The sequence below is a fragment of the Pseudophryne corroboree genome, chromosome 4 (assembly GCF_028390025.1).
Source record: "Pseudophryne corroboree isolate aPseCor3 chromosome 4, aPseCor3.hap2, whole genome shotgun sequence".
Classification (NCBI taxonomy): Eukaryota; Metazoa; Chordata; class Amphibia; order Anura; family Myobatrachidae; genus Pseudophryne; species Pseudophryne corroboree.
The window spans coordinates 220279613-220301562 of record NC_086447.1 but is presented as its reverse complement, the minus strand read 5'-3'; the positions used below and the strand labels follow the sequence as shown (position 1 = coordinate 220301562).

General features: G+C 48.0%; 1 protein-coding gene across 1 annotated transcript in view; it reads left to right on the top strand.

Moving 5' to 3' along the window:
* Nucleotides 1-21950, top strand: part of SLC25A36 (solute carrier family 25 member 36) — a 117969-nt gene that overhangs the window by 49329 nt on the left and 46690 nt on the right. Inside the window, exon 2 of the mRNA XM_063915935.1 lies at nucleotides 8680-8850. Coding sequence (XP_063772005.1) covers nucleotides 8680-8850 — 171 coding nt within the window. The remainder of the gene's footprint in view (nucleotides 1-8679; nucleotides 8851-21950) is intronic.

Genomic DNA, 21950 nt, shown 5'->3' with positions numbered 1-21950 from the left:
TTTCCCTACATAACTGAGTCCGCAAGGGCATGTAATAAGGTACACAATAAAACGTGTAGTGCAAGATAACCGGTGTCTGATATAGAATTTCTTGCCGCTGTATGGATGGCAGAAGCTATCGCCAACAACAAGGGAGCGACAGGTGGTACAATCCAGGCAGCGGTAGCACCCATTCTTGCGTTTAAGGAAACCTCTAGTAATCGGTTGTTGCTGTAAATCAGTGACATCAGTGCGCATAACTATGTCTCTAATATTGCGGCCACGAGTATAGCAATTCATAACTCGCATCTGTGTAAGATTTAATGCTCCATCAGATTGGACAATAGGCCACAATTTCTTACTGATCTGGCTAATAGACCCACTAGCAGGATTGAAGTGATTAACCCATGGCATAACACAATTGCTGGATCCCTTCCTGTTACATTGTAACAGCTTTGAACGAGGAATGTGTAATGCTTTCTCTTTAGCTTTATTAAGTTGACACAAATCATAGCCTCTTTGCAAAAAAGTAACAATTTGCTGGTCAATGTTGGCTATAGCAGTTTCTTTATTGCTATATATATATATATTATTATATATATATATATATATATATATATATATATATATATATATATATAATTTATATATATATATATATTATATATAATTTATTTATTATAATGGCTGTGTTTGTGTGTATTACTCCCAGTTTTTTTTTCTGCTTCACAATGGTAAAGCAGAAGTTATGCAGTGTATGTAATGCTCGAGTATCTCCTAGTTCATCTGGCTCCGTATCATGTGAACAATGTAGTCAGTCATCTCAGAATGCTGATATCAATGTGGGGGAGAGTCCAGAGCCCTCCTGGTTGAGGGCTATCAAAACTATGATGTCTGATCTGTCGTCTCAACTCACTGCAAATGCCAATAAGACTCAGGAACTGCAACAAGCAGTGGCTAGCCTACCTGCTAAAGATTTCGATCTAGGCCCAGAGGGGCCTCCAACACAGCTAGAGGCTCCAGAGGTAAACCTAAGAAACCATCCATTGCTGGATCTCAGGACCAGAACACCAGTTCTACTGCTGCAAAGCCTTCGGCATGACTGTGCCCTCCCACCCTGAGGGAATCTCTTGGTGGGAGCTTGTTTACGTCACTACAGCCACATCTGGGACGGTTCCTGCCAAAATGCTTGGGTATGGGACCTTATCTCTCAGGGTTACAAGCTGGAGTTCAACGGTGCTCCTCCCCAATGATTTTTCAAATCAAGCTTACCAGCTTTGGTTAATATGCGTGGTACGCTACTACTGGCCATAAACAAGTTGGTCCAGTCCCAGGTCATTGTTCCAGTACCCCTACTACAACAAGGACAGGGTTACTACTCCACTCTGTTCGTAGTACCAAAACCAGACTGGTCTGTGAGACCCATTCTGAATCTTAAGTTCTTGAATTCTTACCTGAAGGTTTTCAAATTCAAGATGGAATCTTTGAGAGCGATGATCGCAGGCCTGGAACAACAGGAATTCCTAGTGTCCCTGGATATCAAGGACGCTTACCTACATATCCCAATTTGGCCTCCTCCTCAGGCCTATCTGAGGTTTGCCCTACTGAACAATCACTACCAGTTTCAGGCGTTGCCCTTCGGCCTGTCTACAGCTCTGAGGGTGTTCACGAAGGTGATGGTGGAAATTGTTTCAACTCGGGGTCCAGGGGGTCAGTGTAATTCCATACCTGGATGATCTCCTGATAAAAGTGAGTTCCGGAGAGCTTCTATTGCTCCACATAGATCGCACTATCCAACTTCTGTTGCACCACGGGTGGATCCTCAATCTGCAAAAGTCCACCTGGAACCGTCTCAGCGGCTCCTATTTCTGGGGATGCTACTGGATACTGTAGCACAGAAAGTGTTCCTCCCAGAGGAAAAAGTGACAACACTTCACGAAATGGTTCGCATGGTGCTCTGACCTACTAGAGTCTCCATTCATCTTTGCGTAAAATTGTTGGGAAAGATGGTGGCCTTGTACAAGGCGGTTCAATTCAAAGAGGTTTCATGCCAGACCATTCCAATTTAACATCCTGAACAAGTGGTCCAGTTCCCATCTTCAGATGCACCGGGTGATTCGGTTGTCCCTTCAGGCCAGAATTTCTCTCCTGTGGTGGCTACAGTCCTCCAACCTGCTGGAAGGTCGACGCTTTGGGATTCAGGATTGGATCCTCCTCACGACAGATGTGAGTCGGAGAGGATGGGGAGCTGTCACCCAAGGGGCACAGTTCCAGGGCAGATGGTCTGCCCAAGAGGCCCTACTTCCGATCAACATTCTGGAACTTCGGGCTATCTACAATGCTCTGACTTCAGGCGTCCCCTCTACTCCGGGATCAGGCGATACAGGTGCAGTCGGACAATGCCACGGCGGTGGCGTACATCAATCAACAAGGAGGGACAAAAAGCAGGGCCTGCATGCGAGAGGTGTCCAGAATACTCCTCTGGGCAGAAAGAATTGCAAGAGCACTCCCGGAATGAAGATTGCGGACAGTGGACTACTGGGAAGCGGACTTCCTAAGTCGCCATGACCTCCATCCGGGGGAGTGTGGACTACACCCTCGGGTGTTTCAACAGATCGACAGGTGGGGATTCTCACAAATCGACTTGATGGCCTCTCGTCTCCATAAGAAGCTTCACTGCTATTGCTCACGAACCAGGGACCCTCAGGCAAGCGCAGTGGATGCACTGACATTGCCTTGGCCTTACCAGCTGGTCTACCTGTTTCCTCAGATTCCGCTGATCCCAAGGGTGCTCAAGCGGATCAGATATCAAAAAGTGGAAGCAATTTTGATTGTCCCCGAAGAGCTTGGTACGCGGGTCTTCTGGACATGTCCATAGAGGACCCTTGGCCTCTACCACTAAGGAGGGATCTTCTTCAACATGGACAGATTTCAGCTCTTTCCATCTTCTTCCGGGAAAAGTTGGCTCTCTTGCCGGAAGTTAAGACCTTCTTGCAAGGGGTGCTTCACATACAACCTCCATATTTTTATTTACTGGCTTCTATTTTTATGCAATTTTTTTTTAAGAGGATTATAGAATCCCCTTTGCCGTTTTTTTGCATGTTTGTTTTTTTTTTTTTTTTTTGTCCCCCGTTGCTGATTTGTGGCTTTATATGTACTGTTAATAAATTTGTGTACCCCCCTTTCCTCCTTTGTGGGGTTCAAATTTTTGGGGATCGAAATACATTTTTTAAGGCACTGTGAAAATACTCAAACCGGAATCGACTAGAAAGATACCATGATGGGGGTCGCACAACATCTTGAACTGTGAGTTGGGGTACGCTGTATTTGCCATTTTCTCCCCTAAAAAGATACCTTTGTGTTTTCCATCCGTCTCTCGAGTGTGAGTGTTGGGGTACGCGTCAGCCTTTTCTCTCTAAACTCCACGAGACACACCTTTATAGTTGGACAAAGATCACTGAACATCACATCTGGTGCAATACGAGTGGAAGGAGTTACTATCCCCTATAAAGAAACCCTGATGTGCCTATAGTTATTTGACTAAAGTGTGAGTGGGGTACGCTTCAGAATTACCCATAGATTATCCAAAGTCACTATTTTCTTTTAGACGTGAAAAAAGGAAAAAAAATAAAAATACTACACATTGGTTGTTCTTGTTATTGTCCTCATATTTTTTTTTTGTTGGAGACTTCACACCAAACATTCCGAAGTGAGGACACGATCTAGCCAAAGAAATCCCTCATCCAATCTAAAAGGGACATAATGTTGATATTTTATGTATGATATATAATTTAAGTGCTTGTGGTTTAACACAGTTTTCAGTCTTCGGGTAGTTGTATTACTATCCAACAGGCCTATGCGTCGGCAGCCTTACCTGTTACACAGGGGCAGATGTATTAAGCCTGGAGACGGCATAAGGAAGTGATAAACTAGTGATAAGTGGAAGGTGATAACGCAACAGCCAATCGGCTCCTAAGTGTTAATTTACATATTGGTGCTGATTGGCTGGTGTGTTTATCACCTTGCATTTATCACTGGTTTATCACTGTTTTATGCCTTCTCCAGGTTAATACATCTGCCCCACAGTCTCTGAAGGCCCACTCTACAAGATCGGTGGGCTCTTCCTGGGCGGCTGCCTGTGGAGTTTCGGCCCTACAACTATGTCGAGCTGCTACCTGGTCGGCGAAGAACACCTTTGAAGTTCTACACGTTTGATACCCAGTTTGGGCAGGCAGGCGGTGCTGCAGATGTCTCCGCCCATTCTGGAAGCTTTGGGACATCCCCATCATACTAATATGTCCCCAATATCCCTTATGGATTCTAGAGAAAATAGGATTTTAAATACCTACCAGTAAATTATTTTCTCATAGTCAATAAGGTATATTGGGCGCCCGCCTCTGTGCGGAGACTTTCTGCAGGTTCTCTGCTATGGGGTATATGCAATTGCGGTCGAATTCCCGAAAATGTCGAGAAAAATGGGACAAAAAAAAAATTTGACAATGCAATTCAGTACTTTCCGACAAAAAAACGGACTTTCCAAATTCGACTTTTTGAAATTCGACATTTGTCAAATTCGACACTTCTGCAATGGTACAAATGCGGCAATTCGCCAAAAGTATATTCAATTGAAGTTTGGAAATTCGACAACAGTGCTTTTAGACAGTAAATTCGTCATTTTCAATCCGCCACACTTTGGTGGCGGAATCTAATAAAAAAATTTAAAAACATGTTTTTTTTGGTGGTTTTTTTTTATTGGTCATAGCATATCTATTTATATTAGAAGGGATTAGGTACTTGGTTTGTCTATTTTGGAGGCACAAGTATTTATTTATTTTTAAAAATATTATATATATTTTTTTAAATGGAATGGTAAAAACCCGAAAAAAAATTGCGTGGGGTCCCCCCTCCAAAGCATAACCAGCCTCTGGCTCTTCGAGCCGGTCCTGGTTCTAAAAATCCTGGGGGGAAAATGACAGGGGATCCCCCCCTATTTTTAAAACCAGCACCGGGCTCTGCGCCTGGTGCTGGTGCAAAAAAATACGGGGGACAAAAAGAGTAGGGGTCCCCTGTATTTTTTACACCAGCATCGGGCTCCACTAGCTGGACAGATAATGCCACAGCCGGGGGTCACTTTTATACAGCGGCCGTGGCATTAAATATCCAACTAGTCACCCCTGGCTGGGGTACCCTGGGGGAGTGGGGACCCCTTCAATCAAGGGGTCCCCCCCAGCCACCCAAGGGCCAGGGGTGAAGCCCGAGGCTGTCTCCCCCCCCCCCCCCCCCCCCCCCACTCAAGGGCTGCGGATGGGGGGCTGATAGCCTTGAGTAAATTGAAAGAATATTGTTTTTTTTTTCAGTAGTACTACAAGTCCCAGCAAGCCTCCCCCGCAAGCTGGTACTTGGAGAACCACAAGCACCAGCATGCGGGAGAAAAACGGGCCCGCTGGTACCTGTAGTTCTACTGAAAAAAAAATACCCAAATAAAAATAGGACACGCACACCGTGATAGTAAAACTTTATTTCACACATGTCGACACACACATACTTACCTATGTTCACACGCCGACCTCTGTCCACTTGTCCAAGTAGAATCCACGTGTACCTGTGAATAAAATTACTCACCTGATCCAGTGTCCAGATTATAATCCACGTACTTGGCAAAAAAAAAAAAAAACGAACACCCGGACCAAACGGACTGAAAGGGGTCCCATGTCTTTCCCCGAATGCAGACACCCCCCCCCGTGACTGCTGTCACAGAAAGGTCTCTTCAGCCAATCAGCGAGCGCAACGTCCTGGCACTCTGCTGATTGGCTATGCGCGTCTGAGCTGTCAGACAGCGCATCGCAAAGCCTCTCCATTATATTCAATGGTGGGAACTTTGCGGTCAGCGGTGAGGTCACCCGCGGTCAGCGGCTGACCGCGGGTAACCCCACCGCTGACCGCAAAGTTCCTACCATTGAAACTAATGGAGGGAGCTGTGCGATGCGCTGTCTGCCAGCAGACGCGCATCCAGCCAATCAGGAGAGTGCCACGAAGTAGCGCTTCCTGATTGGCTTAAGAGACCTTTCTGTGACAGCAGTCACGGGGGGGTCTCTGCATTCGGGGAAAGGGGTCCCATGTGTAAACATGGGACCCCTTTCAGTCCGTTTGGTCCGGGTGTTCGTTTTGTTGTTTTGCCAGGTACGAGGATTATTTTAAAAGATCCGGACACTGGGTTGAGGTGAGTATAATTTTATTCACAGGTACACCGTGGATTCTACTTGGACAAGTGGACCGAACGTCGTGTCAACATAGGTAAGTATGTGTGTGTGTCGACATGTATGTAATAAAGTTGTACTTTCAAGGTGTGCGTGTCCTGTTTTTTTATTTGGGTATTTTTTTTTCAGTAGAACTACAGGTACCAGCGGGCCCGTTTCCCCCCGCATGCTGGTACTTGTGGTTCTCCAAGTACCGGCTTGCGGGGGAGGCTTGCTGGGACTTGTAGTTCTTCTGCAAAAAAAAACAATATTCTTACATTTTACTCAAGGCTATCAGCCCCCCATCCGCAGCCCTTGGATGGTGGGGACAGCCTCGGGCTTCACCCCTGGCCCTTGGGTTGCTGGGGGTGGACCTCTTGATTGAAGGGGTCCCCACTCCCCTAGGGTACCCCGGCCAGGGGTGACTAGTTGGATATTTAATGCCACGGCCGCAGGGTGCTGTATAAAAGTGACCCCCGGCTGTGGCATTATCTGTCCAGCTAGTGGAGCCCGATGCTGGTGTAAAAAATACGGGGGACCCCTACTCTTTGTCCCCCGTATTTTTTGCACCAGGCGCAGAGCGCGGTGCTGGTTTTAAAAAATACGGGGGATCCCTTGTCATTCCCCCCCCCCCCCCCCGGATTTTTAGAACCAGGACCGGCTCGAAGAGCCCGAGGCTGGTTATGCTTTGGAGGGGGGACCCCATGCAATTTTTTTTCGTTTTTTTTTTTTTTTAAATCTGATCAAAATCCGTCAAATCGTCCGTTTTCGACAGCGGGACTGTCGAATTCGTTTTTAATTGAATATGTTGAATTCCGGCACCCACTTGCCGGAATTCGACGGTCGAATTGTGTCGAATTAAAAAACGGCCGAAAAATTGCCGCGATTCGCCGGTATTTGCATATACCCCTATGTGTTCCCGTTCAGCTGTTAATGTTGCCAGATGTTGCTGGCTAAGTTTTTTTTTTATGTTGGTGTGCTGGTGTGAAAATCTGTCACTCTTATTGTTATGTTCCTTCTCTAAAGTATGTCATTCTCCTTCGGGCACTGTTTTACCTATAACTGAGCTATGGGAGGAGGCATAGAGGGGAGGAGCCAGCACACCCAGCTGAAGAAATTTAAAGTGCACTGGCTCCTTTGGACCAGTTTGTACCCCATCGTACTAATCTGTCCCCAATATCCCTTATGGACTACAAGAAAAGGATTTACCTGTAGGTATTTAAAATCCTATTTTTAGTGGGTCTTAAGTTTTAGGGTAAGGCATTGCTGCTAAGCAATTATGTTTTCATATAAGAACCATTTCTTAACAAACCAGTTTAAAAGAAAAAAAAATTAAGTGTGTGATGCACTGGATATTATGTTCACTTTCTGGAGAATCACCTCTTTCAGGCTGACAGGCATTTATCTGACCGTGTGTGCGCAGCATTAGTCATAGAAACTTAAAAACATATAGTAAATATCCATGTAACTATTTTGACTATATTAATGTTTTAGAAAGTGAGCTGATTAGATTACATTTACAAAAATGTAGATTTCCCCTTAGGCTTTAATGGAATATCATTTAAAATAATATTGTAGCACATAATGTGCTATAGCTGGCTGGAAAGTACAATGAAGTTGTGACTTGAAAATTCTGTACTCACCACCTTGTAGCCAGGAGAGGGATGCGGTCATGTGACCGCCGCTCAGGATCCTTGTGGCCACCATACTGATGCCGCGATCCCGAGCTATCTAATGCCTGACAGCTGGCATGCCGACTAACGGGGACTATTCCATGACACCCATAGAGTGGGAATAGAACCTATGCCGAGCGCAGCGAGCCCGCAAGGGGCTCTGTTGCGCCCCCACCGGCATTCTGCGTTTGGTCAGTATGCTGACCTTCGGGATCCCCACCGGCGTTCTCGCAGCCCCAACCCTCAGGAGATAGTAGCACACTTAGGTTTGGTTATTGAAGCTTTGCCCTGTGTGAAATAAAGGCTTTTAATGGGAAATATAGGTTTTTAGCACTGTGTTCTCCTGGTATATTATTGTCTAAATCCCGCTGCCTAGCTAGTAGTGGCATTCAGAATATGACTGTGGTAAAAAGGAGCTTGGCAGTAGTAAGCAGGGCATGGGTTATGTACTGCTGCTGTCCTGGTAGTAAGTACAGGTCATTTGATGCACAGTAGTGTGGCGTCAAATAGGTGTATCACTTTTGTTTAAAAAAAAAAACAAAAAAAAAACGGTTTACTAATATCTTAATGTTAAAGCTATTCAGGTTCAATTGGTTATTAAAGTGAATGTACCAATTTTTTTATTTGATTTTGTTATTTACTAACATGCTGTACATTAATGAAGGGTTCAATTCAAATATTGAAAAAATTACGTTTCTTAAGCTGCATCTCCACTGCACTCCATGAACTTCTTATTTCTATTAAGATACATATATTGCAGTCATGATCTTGCTCTTCTGCCTTATTTACAGGTGCGGGGGCACTGTTGGCGCCATATTAACATGCCCATTGGAAGTAGTGAAGACCAGGCTGCAGTCCTCATCTGTGACTTTCTACATCTCTGAAGTACAGTTGAACACCATGAACGGTGCCAGCGTCAACAGAGTGGCGCGAGTGTCCCCCGGACCACTGCACTGCCTCAAGTAAATAATGGCTATATGTTGTCACAGCGCAGGGATGACTTTGGTGTGATGGTTTCTAGCTTTTGCTTTATGTGGGGTTATTCTCTCACTGCATAACCCAGCAGTGTTCCAGCTTTATAAGCATGAGAAAGCATTCATAAGAGACAGCAGCGGTAGGTAATAGAGCTGCGATATAACCAGTGTACGTCATGCACGTCTCCATCTGTGATGTCTGTACCAGCGCTAAATTACTTCCTGAGTGGGTAACTTGTAGCCGGTGAACCATTTTAAACTGATCCTTCTTTATAATACGCCTCATATAGTTAAACCATCTGTGAATGTTTTTGCTTTATTCTGTTTTACTAAAATGTTTGCCTTTCAGCCTGATTAGACCTCATTAGAGAAACTCGGAAGGATGTGTGAAAGTGATACAGGACAAATGTAGATTACTAAGTACATGATGTGATATCCTGCTGACTACTGAAGTGCTTATACCGCTCCTATTATACTGACATTGTAACAGGTGTCTCTTGACGCGTGCCACGCTATTTATTCTCCTTCCAGGGGCATCGTGGACACCCCAAGAGGGAAAATAGTTTTAGGTATGCCGGCTGTCTGGATTCCGGCACCGGGATCCCGACAGCCGGCATATCAAGTGCCACCCATCTCTTGACACACAGAGCATTTGTTTATTTCTCTAACGTCCTAGTGGATGCTGGGGACTCCGTAAGGACCATGGGGAATAGACTGGCTCCGCAGGAGACTGGGCACTCTAAGAAAGATTGAGTACTACTGGTGTGCACTGGCTCCTCCCTCTATGCCCCTCCTCCAGACCTCCGTTAGAATCTGTCCCCGGACAGAGCTGGGTGCATTTTAGTGAGCTCTCCTGAGCTTGCTAATAAGAAAGTATTTTAGTTAGGTTTTTTATTTTCAGAGAGCTTCTGCTGGCAACAGACTCTCTGCTACGTGGGACTGAAGGGAGAGAAGCAAACCTACTAACTGCGGCTAGGTTGCGCTTCTTAGGCTACTGGACACCATTAGCTCCAGAGGGATCGAACACAGGAACCTAACCTTGGTCGTCCGTTCCCGGAGCCGCGCCGCCGTCCCCCTCGCAGAGCCAGAAGACAGAAGCCGGCGGGTTGAAGAAAGAAGACGTCAAAATCATCGGCAGAAGACTCCTGTCTTCATATGAGGTAGCGCACTGCAGCTGTGCGCCATTGCGCCCACACTAACCCACACACTCCGGTCACTGTAGGGTGCAGGGCGCAGGGGGGGGGCGCCCTGGGCAGCAATTGATTACCTCCTGGCAAAAAAGCAGCATATATACAGCTGGGTACTATTATATGCATGAGCCCCCGCCATTAATTTTACACAAAATTGCGGGACAGAAGCTCCCCAGGCTCTCCCCTGCAGACTCACGGTAGAAAGAGGGTAAAAAGAGAGGGGGGGCACATAAATTTAGCGCATTAATCATATATACAGCAGCTACTGGGTAAACAGTAAGTTACTGCGTGATTCCTGGGTCATATAGCGCTGGGGTGTGTGCTGGCATACTCTGTCTCTCCAAAAGGCCTTGTGGGGGTCCTGTCCTCATATAGAGCATCCCCTGTGTGTGTGGTGTGTCGATACGCGTGTGTCGACATGTTTGACGAGGAGGGCTATGTGGAGGCAGAGCAGGTGCAGATGAATGACGTGTCTCCGCCGACGCCGCCGACACCTGATTAGATAGATATGTGGAAGGTGTTAAATGATAATGTAAACTCCTTGCATAAAAGGTTGGATAAAGCTGATGCCTTGGGACAGTCGGGGTCTCAGCCCATGCCTGATCCTACAGCGCAGAGGCAGTCAGGGTCTCAGAAGCGCCCACTATCCAAAATTGTTGACACAGATATCGACACGGATTCTGACTCCAGTGTCGATGACGATGATGCAAAATTGCAGCCTAAAATGGCTAAAGCCATCCGCTACATGATTATAGCAATGAAGGATGTATTGCACATATCAGAGGTAAACCCTGTCCCTGACAAGAGGGTTTATATGTATGGGGAGAAAAAGCAAGAGGTGACTTTTCCCCCTTCACATGAGTTAAATGAGTTATGTGAAAAAGCGTGGGATTCCCCCGATAGGAAAGTGCTGATTTCCAAAAGGTTACTTATGGCATACCCTTTCCCGCCAACGGACAGGATGCGCTGGGAATCCTCCCCTAGGGTAGATACAGCTCTGACACGCTTATCTAAGAAGGTGGCCCTGCCGTCACAGGATACGGCCTCCCTAAAGGATCCTGCCTATAGGAAGCAGGAAAGTATCCTGAAGTCTGTTTATACACATTCAGGTACTCTACTGAGGCCGGCGATTGCGTCGGCCTGGATGTGTAGTGCTGTAACAGCATGGACAGATAATCTGTCTGAGGAACTGGATACCTTAGACAAGGATACCATTTTACTGACCCTGGGGCATATAAAAGACGCTGTCCTATATATGAGGGATGCCCAGAGGGACATTTGCCTGCTGGGCTCTAGAATAAATGCAATGTCAATTTTTGCCAGAAGGGTCCTGTGGACTCGGCAATGGACAGGTGATGCCGACTCCAAAAAGCACATGGAGGTTTTACCTTACAAGGGTGAGGAATTGTTTGGGGACGGTCTCTCGGACCTAGTTTCCACAGCTAAGGCTGGGAAGTCAAATTTTTGCCATATATTCCCTCACAGCCTAAGAAAGCACCGTATTACCAAATGCAGTCCTTTCGATCACAAAGAAGCAAGAAAATCAGAGGTGCATCCTTTCTTGCCAGAGGCAGGGGTAGAGGAAAGAAGCTGCACCATACAGCTAGTTCCCAGGAACAGAAGTCCTCCCCGGCTTCCACTAAATCCACCGCATGACGCTGGGGCTCCACAGGTGGAGCCAGGAGCGGTGGGGGGCGCGTCTCCGAAATTTCAGCCACCAGTGGGTTTGCTCACAGGTGGATCCCTGGGCTATACAGATTGTGTCTCAGGGATACAAGCTGGAATTAGAAGTGATGCCCCCTCACCGTTACCTCAAATCGGCCCTGCCAGCTTCCCCCATGGAAAGGGAAGTAGTGTTAGCGGCAATTCACAAGTTATATCTCCAGCAGGTGGTGGTAAACGTTCCCCTCCAACAGGGAAGGGAATACTATTCCACAATGTTTGTGGTACCGAAACCGGACGGTTCGGTCAGACCCATATTGAATTTAAAGTCCCTGAACATTTATCTGAAAAGATTCAAGTTCAAAATGGAATCGCTCAGAGCGGTCATTGCAAGCCTGGAAGAGGGGGATTTTATGGTGTCTCTGGACATCAAGGATGCTTACTTGCATGTCCCCATTTATCCACCTCATCAGGAATACCTCAGATTTGTGGTACAGGACTGTCATTACCAATTCTAGACGTTGCCGTTTGGGCTCTCCACGGCACCGAGAATATTTACCAAGGTAATGGCAGAAATGATGGTGATCCTGAGAAAGCAAGGAGTCACAGTTATCCCATACTTGGACCATCTCCTCATAAAGGCGAGGTCCAGAGAGCAGTTGCTGATCAGCGTAGCACACTCTCAGGAAGTGTTGCAGCAGCATGGCTGGATTCTGAATATCCCAAAGTCACAGCTGATTCCTACGACGCGTCTGCCCTTTCTGGGCATGATTCTGGACACAGACCAGAAGAAGGTGTTTCTCCCGGCGGAGAAGGCTCAGGAGCTCGTGACTCTAGTCAGAGACCTCTTAAAACCGAAACAGGTGTCGGTGCATCACTGCACGCGAGTCCTGGGAAAGAGGGTGGCATCGTACGAAGCCATTCCCTTCGGCAGGTTCCATGCGAGGATTTTTCAGTGGGATCTGTTGGACAAGTGGTCCGGATCGCATCTTCAGATGCATCGGCTGATCACCCTGTCCCCAAGGGCCAGGGTGTCTCTTCTGTGGTGGCTGCAGAGTGCTCACCTTCTCGAGGGCCGCAGGTTCAGCATACAGGACTGGGTCCTGGTGACTACGGATGCAAGCCTCCGAGGATGGGGGGCAGTCACTCAGGGAAGAAACTTCCAAGGGTTGTGGTCAAGTCAGGAGGCTTGTCTGCACATAAATATCCTGGAGCTAAGGGCCATATACAACGCCCTGAGTCAAGCGGAGCCTCTGCTTCGCAACCAACCGGTGCTGATTCAGTCAGACAACATCACCGCAGTGGCTCATGTAAACCGCCAGGGCTTCACAAGAAGCAGAGTGGCGATGGCGGAAGCTACCAGGATTCTTCGTTGGGCGGAGGATCACGTGCAAGCACGGTCAGCAGTGTTCATTCCGGGAGTGGACAACTGGGAAGCAGACTTCCTCAGCAGGCATGACCTCCACCCGGGAGAGTGGGGACTTCATCACGAAGTCTTCACTCAGATTACAAATCGATGGGAACTGCCACAGGTGGACATGATGGCATCCTGTCTCAACAAAAAGCTACAAAGGTATTGCGCCAGGTAAGAGACCCTCAGGCGATCGCTGTGGACGCACTAGTAACACCGTGGGTGTTCCAGTCGGTCTATGTGTTTCCTCCTCTTCCTCTCATACCCAAGGTGCTGAGAATCGTAAGAAAAAGAGGAGTGAGAACAATACTTATTGTTACGGATTGGCCAAGAAGGACTTGGTACCCGGAACTGCAAGAAATGCTCACAGAGGACCCATGGCCTCTGCCTCTCAGACAGGACCTGTTGCAACAGGGGCCCTGTCTGTTCCAAGACTTACGCGGCTGCGTTTGACGGCATGGCGGTTGAACGCAGGATCCTAGCGGAAAAAGGCATTCCGGATGAAGTTATTCCTACGCTGATAAAGGCTAGGAAGGACGTGACAGCAAAGCACTATCACCGTATATGGCGAAAATATGTTGCCTGGTGTGAGGCCAGGAATGCCCCTACAGAGGAATTCCAGCTGGGCCGGTTCCTGCACTTCCTACAGTCTGGAGTGACTATGGGCTTGAAGTTGGGGTCCATAAAGGTCCAGATTTCGGCCCTATCCATTTTCTTTCAAAAGGAACTGGCTTCTCTTCCTGAAGTTCAGACGTTTGTTAAGGGAGTGCTGCATATTCAGCCCCCTTTTGTGCCACCAGTGGCACCTTGGGATCTCAACGTGGTGTTGGGTTTCCTGAAATCCCACTGGTTTGAGCCACTTAAGACCGTGGAGCTAAAGTATCTCACGTGGAAGGTGGTCATGCTATTGGCCTTAGCTTCGGCTAGGCGTGTGTCAGAATTGGCGGCTTTGTCATGTAAAAGCTCTTATCTGGTTTTCCATATGGACAGGGCAGAATTACGGACTCGTCCGCAATTTCTGCCGAAGGTGGTGTCATCTTTTCATTTGAACCAACCTATTGTGGTGCCTGCGGCTACTCGTGACTTGGAGGATTCCAAGTTGCTTGATGTAGTCAGGGCTTTGAAGATCTATGTAGCCAGGACGGCTGGAGTCGGGAAAACTGACTCGCTGTTTATACTGTATGCATCCAACAAGCTGGTCGCTCCTGCTTCAAAGCAAACCATTGCTCGCTGGATCTGTAACACGATTCAGCAGGCTCATTCTGTGGCTGGATTGCCGCATCCAAAATCAGTGAAAGCCCATTCCACAAGGAAAGTGGGCTCTTCTTGGGCGGCTGCCCGAGGGGTCTCGTCATTACAGCTTTGCCGAGCAGCTACTTGGTCGGGTTCAAACACATTTGCTAAGTTCTACAAGTTTGATACCCTGGCTGAGGAGGACCTTGTGTTTGCCCATTCGGTGCTGCAGAGTCATCCGCACTCTCCCGCCTGTTTGGGAGCTTTGGTATAATCCCCAAGGTCCTTACGGAGTCCCCAGCATCCACTAGGACGTTAGAGAAAATAAGATTTTACTCACCGGTAAATCTATTTCTCGTAGTCCGTAGTGGATGCTGGGCGCCCGTCCCAAGTGCGGACTTTCTGCAATACGTGTATATAGTTATTGCTTAATAAAGGGTTATGTTTTGTTGGCATCCGTTGTTTGATGCTATGTTGTTCATACTGTTGACTGGGTAAGTTTATCACAAGTTATACGGTGTGATTGGTGTGGCTGGTATGAGTCTTACCCTGGATTCCAAAATCCTTTCCTTGTAATGTCAGCTCTTCCGGGCACAGTTTCCTTAACTGAGGTATGGAGGAGGGGCATAGAGGGAGGATCCAGTGCACACTAGTAGTACTAAATCTGTCTTAAAGTGCCCAGTCTCCTGCGGAGCCCGTCTATTCCCCATGGTCCTTACGGAGTCCCCAGCATCCACTACGGACTACGAGAAATAGATTTACCGGTGAGTAAAATCTTTTTTTTTTTACTTTCGGTGATACTCCTATCATCAGGGCCTCCCAATGGGGTTACACACAAAAATGAGAAATCACGTCTGCGCTCATCAAATGATAGAACAATATAAAGAGGTAAGTTTATGATACTCGGTCTTTGATAAACACTCTGTTCTTTTTCTTAGTTCTTTTTCATAGAAATGTGCAAGTTGACTTGATGCGTACCGTACTCACGTTAATACGTGGTATATCCCTCCTATAAAGGTATCTTTAGAGCTTCCTTCCCGTCTTTTCTCCTACTTCTCCAAATGGGGCCCTCAATGAGTTCGTATACTCGGGGGTAAGAAGGGAAAAAACAACTGATAGTGTAGTAAGTTCGTAATAGGTGTTTAACTTCTATTTCCTTTTTCTCTGGATGAGGGGGTGCGTACTGTACGTTAGTGTACAGAAAACAGGATATCCAATAATCCATAGCTTCTAACGGTGATTCAGGGGGTTATACTACAGGTAAACCAGTGATGGAAATGGTGGGCATACCCAACTCACACGGAATAGTGCGTGGACCTATACGTAAAGGTATCTTTAAAATGGTCCCAATCCAAAAAATCAGAGTAGGGATGGCTTGGTGCGTACCGTACTCGCGTTAAAACGTGATGTGCCTCTCGTGTAAAGGTATCTTTAGTATCCCTTTTCTGCGTTTCCTCCTATTCCTCCAAACAGGACACTCGAATGGTTCTTATCCTCGAGAGTGGGAAAAAGGAGACAGGAAACCGGCTGATAGTGTAGTAAGTACGTCGTGATAGGTGACCATTAAAAAGAGGGTAACCCCTCTAACTTTATTCCTTTAATGGAGAGGTGCGTACCGTACTCACATCCGTGCAGAAAGGGTGAAAACACATAAAGGTATCTTTTACTCCTATCAGTGGTTCATAGAACTTATGGGCCCTACACACTGGCCGACTTCACTGCACGATATGAACGATCTCGTTCATTAATGAACGAGATAACGTTCATATTGTGCAGTGTGGAGTCACCAGCGATGAACGATGCGCGGCCCCGCACTCGTTCATCGCTGGTGCATGTCGGCTGTGCATGCAGGCCAATATGGACGAGATCGTCCATATTTGCCTGCACGTCTATGGAGCCGGGTGATGGCGGGAGTGAAAAAACTTCACTCCCCCCGTCACTGCCCCCCCCCCCCCCGCCGCCGGCTCGCCCGTCGGACGTATCGGCCGTCGGGCACCTCGGCGGCACATCGCGAGATCTGTAGGGGCCATTAGTCCTGATAATATCATACAAGGCCACTTTCACACAGGTAGGACAGATGATGAAAATGATGGGCGTACCCAACTCACACTAGATGATGCGAAGACTTGTACATAAAGGTGTCTTTGAGATGGTCCTAATAGTTCTCGGTCCCGAACTCCACTCCTCTCACATTTTGGTACCACAAATAGCATCATGCGAACGCCCTCTTGCAACTAGCCGCCGAGTAGCATGGTCACATGGTAAAGTGACGTCATCTTTTGGATCAAGACTACGGACTAGGAGAAAAAGATTTTACCGGTAGGTTTAAAATCTTACTTCTCTAACGTCCTAGTGGATGCTGGGGACTCTGTAAGGACCATGGGGAATAGACGGGCTCCGCAGGAGACATGGGCACTTTAAGAAAGAATTTAGATTCTGGTGTGTTCTGGCTCCTCCCTCTGTCCCTCCTCCAGACCTCAGTTTGAATCTGTGCCCGGACAAGCTGGTTGCTGTTCAGTGAGCTCTCCTGAGCTTGCTGTAAGAAAGTATTTTGTTAGGTTTTTTATTTTCAGGGAGCTCTGCTGGCAACAGACTCCCTGCATCGTGGGATAGAGGGGAGTGAAGCAGCCCTACTCTCTGAAGATAGGTCCTGCTTCTTAGGCTACTGGACACCATTAGCTCCAGAGGGATCGTACACAGGATCTCACCCTCGTCGTCCGATCCCAGAGCCGCGCCGCCGTCCCCCTCGCAGAGCCGGAAGACAGAAGCCGGGTGAGTATGAGAAGCAAAGAAGACTTCGAAATCGGCGGCAGAAGACTCCGTTCTTCACATGAGGTAACGCACAGCACTGCAGCTGTGCGCCATTGCTCCATACACTCTTCACATACTCCGGTCACTGTAAGGGTGCAGGGCGCAGGGGGGGGGGGGGGGGGCACCCTGGGCAGCATATGGACCTCTGTTGGCAAAAGTAAACATATATACAGTTGGGCACTGTATATATGTATGAGCCCCCGCCAAAAAGATATGTATTTTAGCGGGACAGAAGCCCGCCGTCGAGGGGGCGGGGCTTCTCCCTCAGCACTCACCAGCGCCATTTTTTCTCCACAGCTCCGCTGAGAAGAAGCTCCCCAGGCTCTCCCCTGCAGATCACGGTAGAAAAGGGGTAAAAAAAAAGAGGGGGGGGGGCACATAATTAGGCGCTAAAAACACAAATACAGCAGCTACTGGGTTAACATTAAGTTACTGTGTTATTCCTGGGTTATATAGCGCTGGGGTGTGTGCTGGCATACTCTCTCTCTGTCTCACCAAAGGGCCTTGTGGGGGAACTGTCTTCAAAAAGGGCATTCCCTGTGTGTGTGGTGTGTCGGTACGCTTGTGTCGACATGTCTGATGAGGAAGGCTATGTGGAAGCAGAGCGGGAGCAAATTAATGTGGTGTCTCTGCAGACGGCACCGACACCTGATTGGATGGATATGTGGAAGGTTTTAAATGATAATGTTAATTCCTTGCATAAAAGGTTAGACAAAGCTGAAACCTCAGGACAGTCAGGGTCCCAACCCATGCCTGATCCTATGTCGCAGAGACCGACAGGGTCTCAGAAGCGCCCACTATCCCAAATTATTGACACGGATACCGACATGGATTCTGACTCCAGTGTCGATTACGATGATGCAAAGTTACAGCCAAAATTGGCTAAATCCATCCGTTATATGATTATAGCTATTAAGGATGTGTTGCACATCACAGAGGAAACCCCAGTCCCTGACAAGAGGGTTCGTATGTATGGGGAAAAGAAGCCGCAGGTAACTTTTCCCCCCTCACACGAGCTCAATGAGTTATGTGAAAAGGCTTGGGAATCTCCAGATAAAAAACTGCAGATTTCCAAAAAGATTCTTATGGCGTATCCTTTCCCGCCAACGGACAGGTTACGCTGGGAATCCTCCCCGAGGGTGGACAAAGCTTTGACACGCTTATCCAAGAAGGTAGCCCTGCCGTCACAGGATACGGCTACCCTCAAAGATGTTGCGGATCGCAAACAGGAGGTTACCCTGAAGTCCATTTATACACATTCAGGTACCTTACTGAGGCCGGCAATCGCGTCGGCTTGGGTGTGTAGTGCTGTAGCAGCATGGACGGATACCTTATCTGAGGAACTTGATACCTTAGACAAGGATACTATATTAATGACCCTGGGGCATATTAAAGACGCTGTCCTTTATATGAGAGATGCTCGGAGAGACATTAGCCTACTAGGTTCTAGAATAAATGCTATGTCGATTTCTGCCAGAAGGGTCATGTGGACTCTGCAATGGACAGGTGATGCCGACTCAAAAAGGCACATGGAGGTTTTACCTTACAAGGGTGAGGAATTGTTTGGGGCGGGTCTCTCGGACCTGGTCTCCACAGCTACGGCTGGGAAGTCAAATTTTTTTGCCATGTTTCCTCACAACCTAAGAAAGCACCGTATTACCAAATGCAGTCCTTTCGATCACAGAAAAACAAGAAAGTCCGAGGTGCGTCCTTTCTTGCCAGAGGCAGGGGCAGAGGAAAGAAGCTGCACAACACAGCTAGTTCCCAGGAACAGAAGTCCTCCCCGGCTTCCACTAAATCCACCGCATGACGCTGGGGCTCCACAGGCGGAGCTAGGCCCGGTGGGGGCGTGTCTCCGAAATTTCAGCCACAAGTGGGTTCACTCACAGTTGGATCCCTGGGCTATAGATGTTGTGTCTCAGGGATACAAGCTGGAATTCGAAGAGATGCCCCCTCACCGATACCTCAAGTCGGCCCTGCCAGCTTCCCCCTTAGAGAGGGATATAGTGTCACAAATTGTATCTTCAACAGGTGGTGGTCAAGGTTCCCCTCCTTCAACAAGGAAAGGGTTATTATTCGACCATGTTTGTGGTACCGAAACCGGACGGTTCGGTCAGACCCATATTGAATTTAAAATCCCTGAACGTGTACCTAAAAAGGTTCCGGTTCAAGATGGAATCGCTGAGAGCGGTCATTGCAAGCCTGGAAGGGGGGGATTTTATGGTGTCTCTGGACATAAAGGATCATACCTTCGTGTCCCCACTTATTCTCCTCATCAGGCGTACCTCAGATTTGTGGTACAGGATTGTCTTTACCAATTTCAGACGTTGCCGCTTGGTCTCTCCACGGCTCCGAGAATATTTACCAAGGTAATGGCGGAAATGATGGTACTCCTGCGGAAGCAAGGGGTCACAATTATCCCATACTTGGACGATCTCCTCATAAAAGCGAGGTCAAGAGAGCAGTTGCTGATCAGCGTAGCACGTTCTCTGGAAGTGTTACGGCAACACGGCTGGATTCTGAATATTCCAAAGTCGCAGCTGGTTCCTACGACTCGTCTGCCCTTCCTGGGCATGATTCTGGACACAGGCCAGAAAAGGGTTTATCTCCCGATAGAGAAGGTTCAGGAACTCATGACACTGGTCAAGGACCTATTAAAACCAAAACAGGTGTCAGTGCATCACTGCACTCGAGTCCTGGGAAAGATGGTGGCATCGTACGAGGCCATTCCCTTCGGCAGGTTCCATGCGAGGACCTTTCAATGGGACTTACTGGACAAATGGTCCGGATCACCTCTTCAGATGCATCGGTTAATCACCCTATCCCCCAGGGCCAGGGTGTCTCTCCTGTGGTGGCTGCAGAGTGCTCACCTTCTCGAGGGCCGCAGATTCGGCATTCAGGACTGGGTCCTGGTGACCACGGATGCAAGCCTCCGAGGGTGGGGAGCAGTCACACAGGGAAAAAATTTCCAAGGTCTGTGGTCAAGTCAGGAGACTTGACTTCACATCAACATCCTGGAACTAAGGGCCATTTACAACGCCCTACGTCAAGCAGAGGCCCTGCTTCGCGGTCATCCTGTTCTGATTCAGTCAGACATCACCGCTGTGGCTCATGTAAACCGACAAGGCGGCACAAGGAGCAGGGTGGCAATGGCGGAAGCCACCAGAATTCTTCGCTGGGCGGAGAATCATGTAAGCGCACTGTCAGCAGTGTTCATCCCGGGGGTAGACCACTGGGAAGCAGACTTCCTCAGCAGGCACGACCTCCACCCGGGGGAGTGGGGACTTCATCGAGAAGTCTTCGCACAGCTTGCAAGTCGGTGGGAACTGCCACAGGTGGACATGATAGCATCCCGCCTCAACAAGAAAATACAGAGGTATTGCGCCAGGTCAAGAGACCCTCAGGCGATAGCTGTAGACGCCCTAGTGACACAGTGGGTGTTCCAATCGGTCTATGTATTTCCTCCTCTTCCTCTCATACCCAAGGTGTTGAGAATCATAAGAAAAAGAGGAGTGAGAACAATACTCATTGTTCCGGATTGGCCAAGAAGCACTTGGTATCCAGATCTGCAAGAAATGCTCACAGAGGACCCGTGGCCTCTTCCTCTAAGACAGGACTTGTTGCAACAAGGGCCCTGTCGGTTCCAAGACTTACCGCGGCTGCGTTTGACGGCATGGCGGTTGAACGCCGGATCCTAGCGGAAAAAGGCATTCCAGATGAGGTCATTCCTACGCTGATAAAGGCTAGGAAGGACGTGACAGCTCAATATTATCACCGTATATGGCGAAAATATGTTGCTTGGTGTGAGGCCAGGAATGCCACTACGGAGGAATTCCAGCTGGGCCGTTTCCTTCACTTCCTACAGTCAGGAGTGACTTTGGGCCTAAACTTGGGTTCCATTAAGGTCCAGATTTCGGCCCTATCCATTTTCTTTCAAACAGAGCTGGCTTCTCTACCTGAAGTTCAGACGTTTGTGAAGGGAGTGCTGCGTATTCAGCCCCCTTTTGTGCTCCCGGTGGCACCTTGGGATCTTAACGTGGTGTTGAGTTTCCTGAAATCCCACTGGTTTGAACCACTCAAAACGGTGGAATTTAAATATCTCACGTGGAAGGTGGTCATGCTACTAGCATTGGCTTCGATAGGCGTGTGTCAGAATTAGCGGCTTTGTCACATAAAAGCCCCTATCTGGTTTTCCATGAGGATAGAGCAGAATTGCGGACCTGTCCACAATTTCTGCCAAAAGTGGTTTCATCCTTTCATATAAACCAACCTATTGTGGTGCCTGTGGCTACTAATGACTTGGAGGATTCCGAGTTACTTGATGTGGTCAGGGCTTTGAAGGTATATGTAGCCAGGACGGCTAGGGTCAGGAAAACAGAATTTTTGTTTATCCTGTATGCATCCAACAAGCTGGGTGCTCCTGCTTCAAAGCAAACTATTGCTCGCTGGATCTGTAATACGATTCAGCAGGCTCATTCTGCGGCTGGATTGCCCCTGCCAAAATCAGTTAAGGCCCATTCCACTAGGAAGGTGGGCTCTTCTTGGGTGGCTGCCCGAGGGGTCTCGGCATTACAGCTGTGCCGAGCGGCTACTTGGTCAGGTTCAAACACTTTTGCAAAGTTCTACAAGTTTGATACCCTGGTTGATGAGGACCTCCTGTTTGCTCATTCGGTGCTGCAGAGTCGTCCGCACTCTCCCGCCCGTTTGGGAGCTTTGGTATAATCCCCATGGTCCTTACGGAGTCCCCAGCATCCACTAGGACGTTAGAGAAAATAAGATTT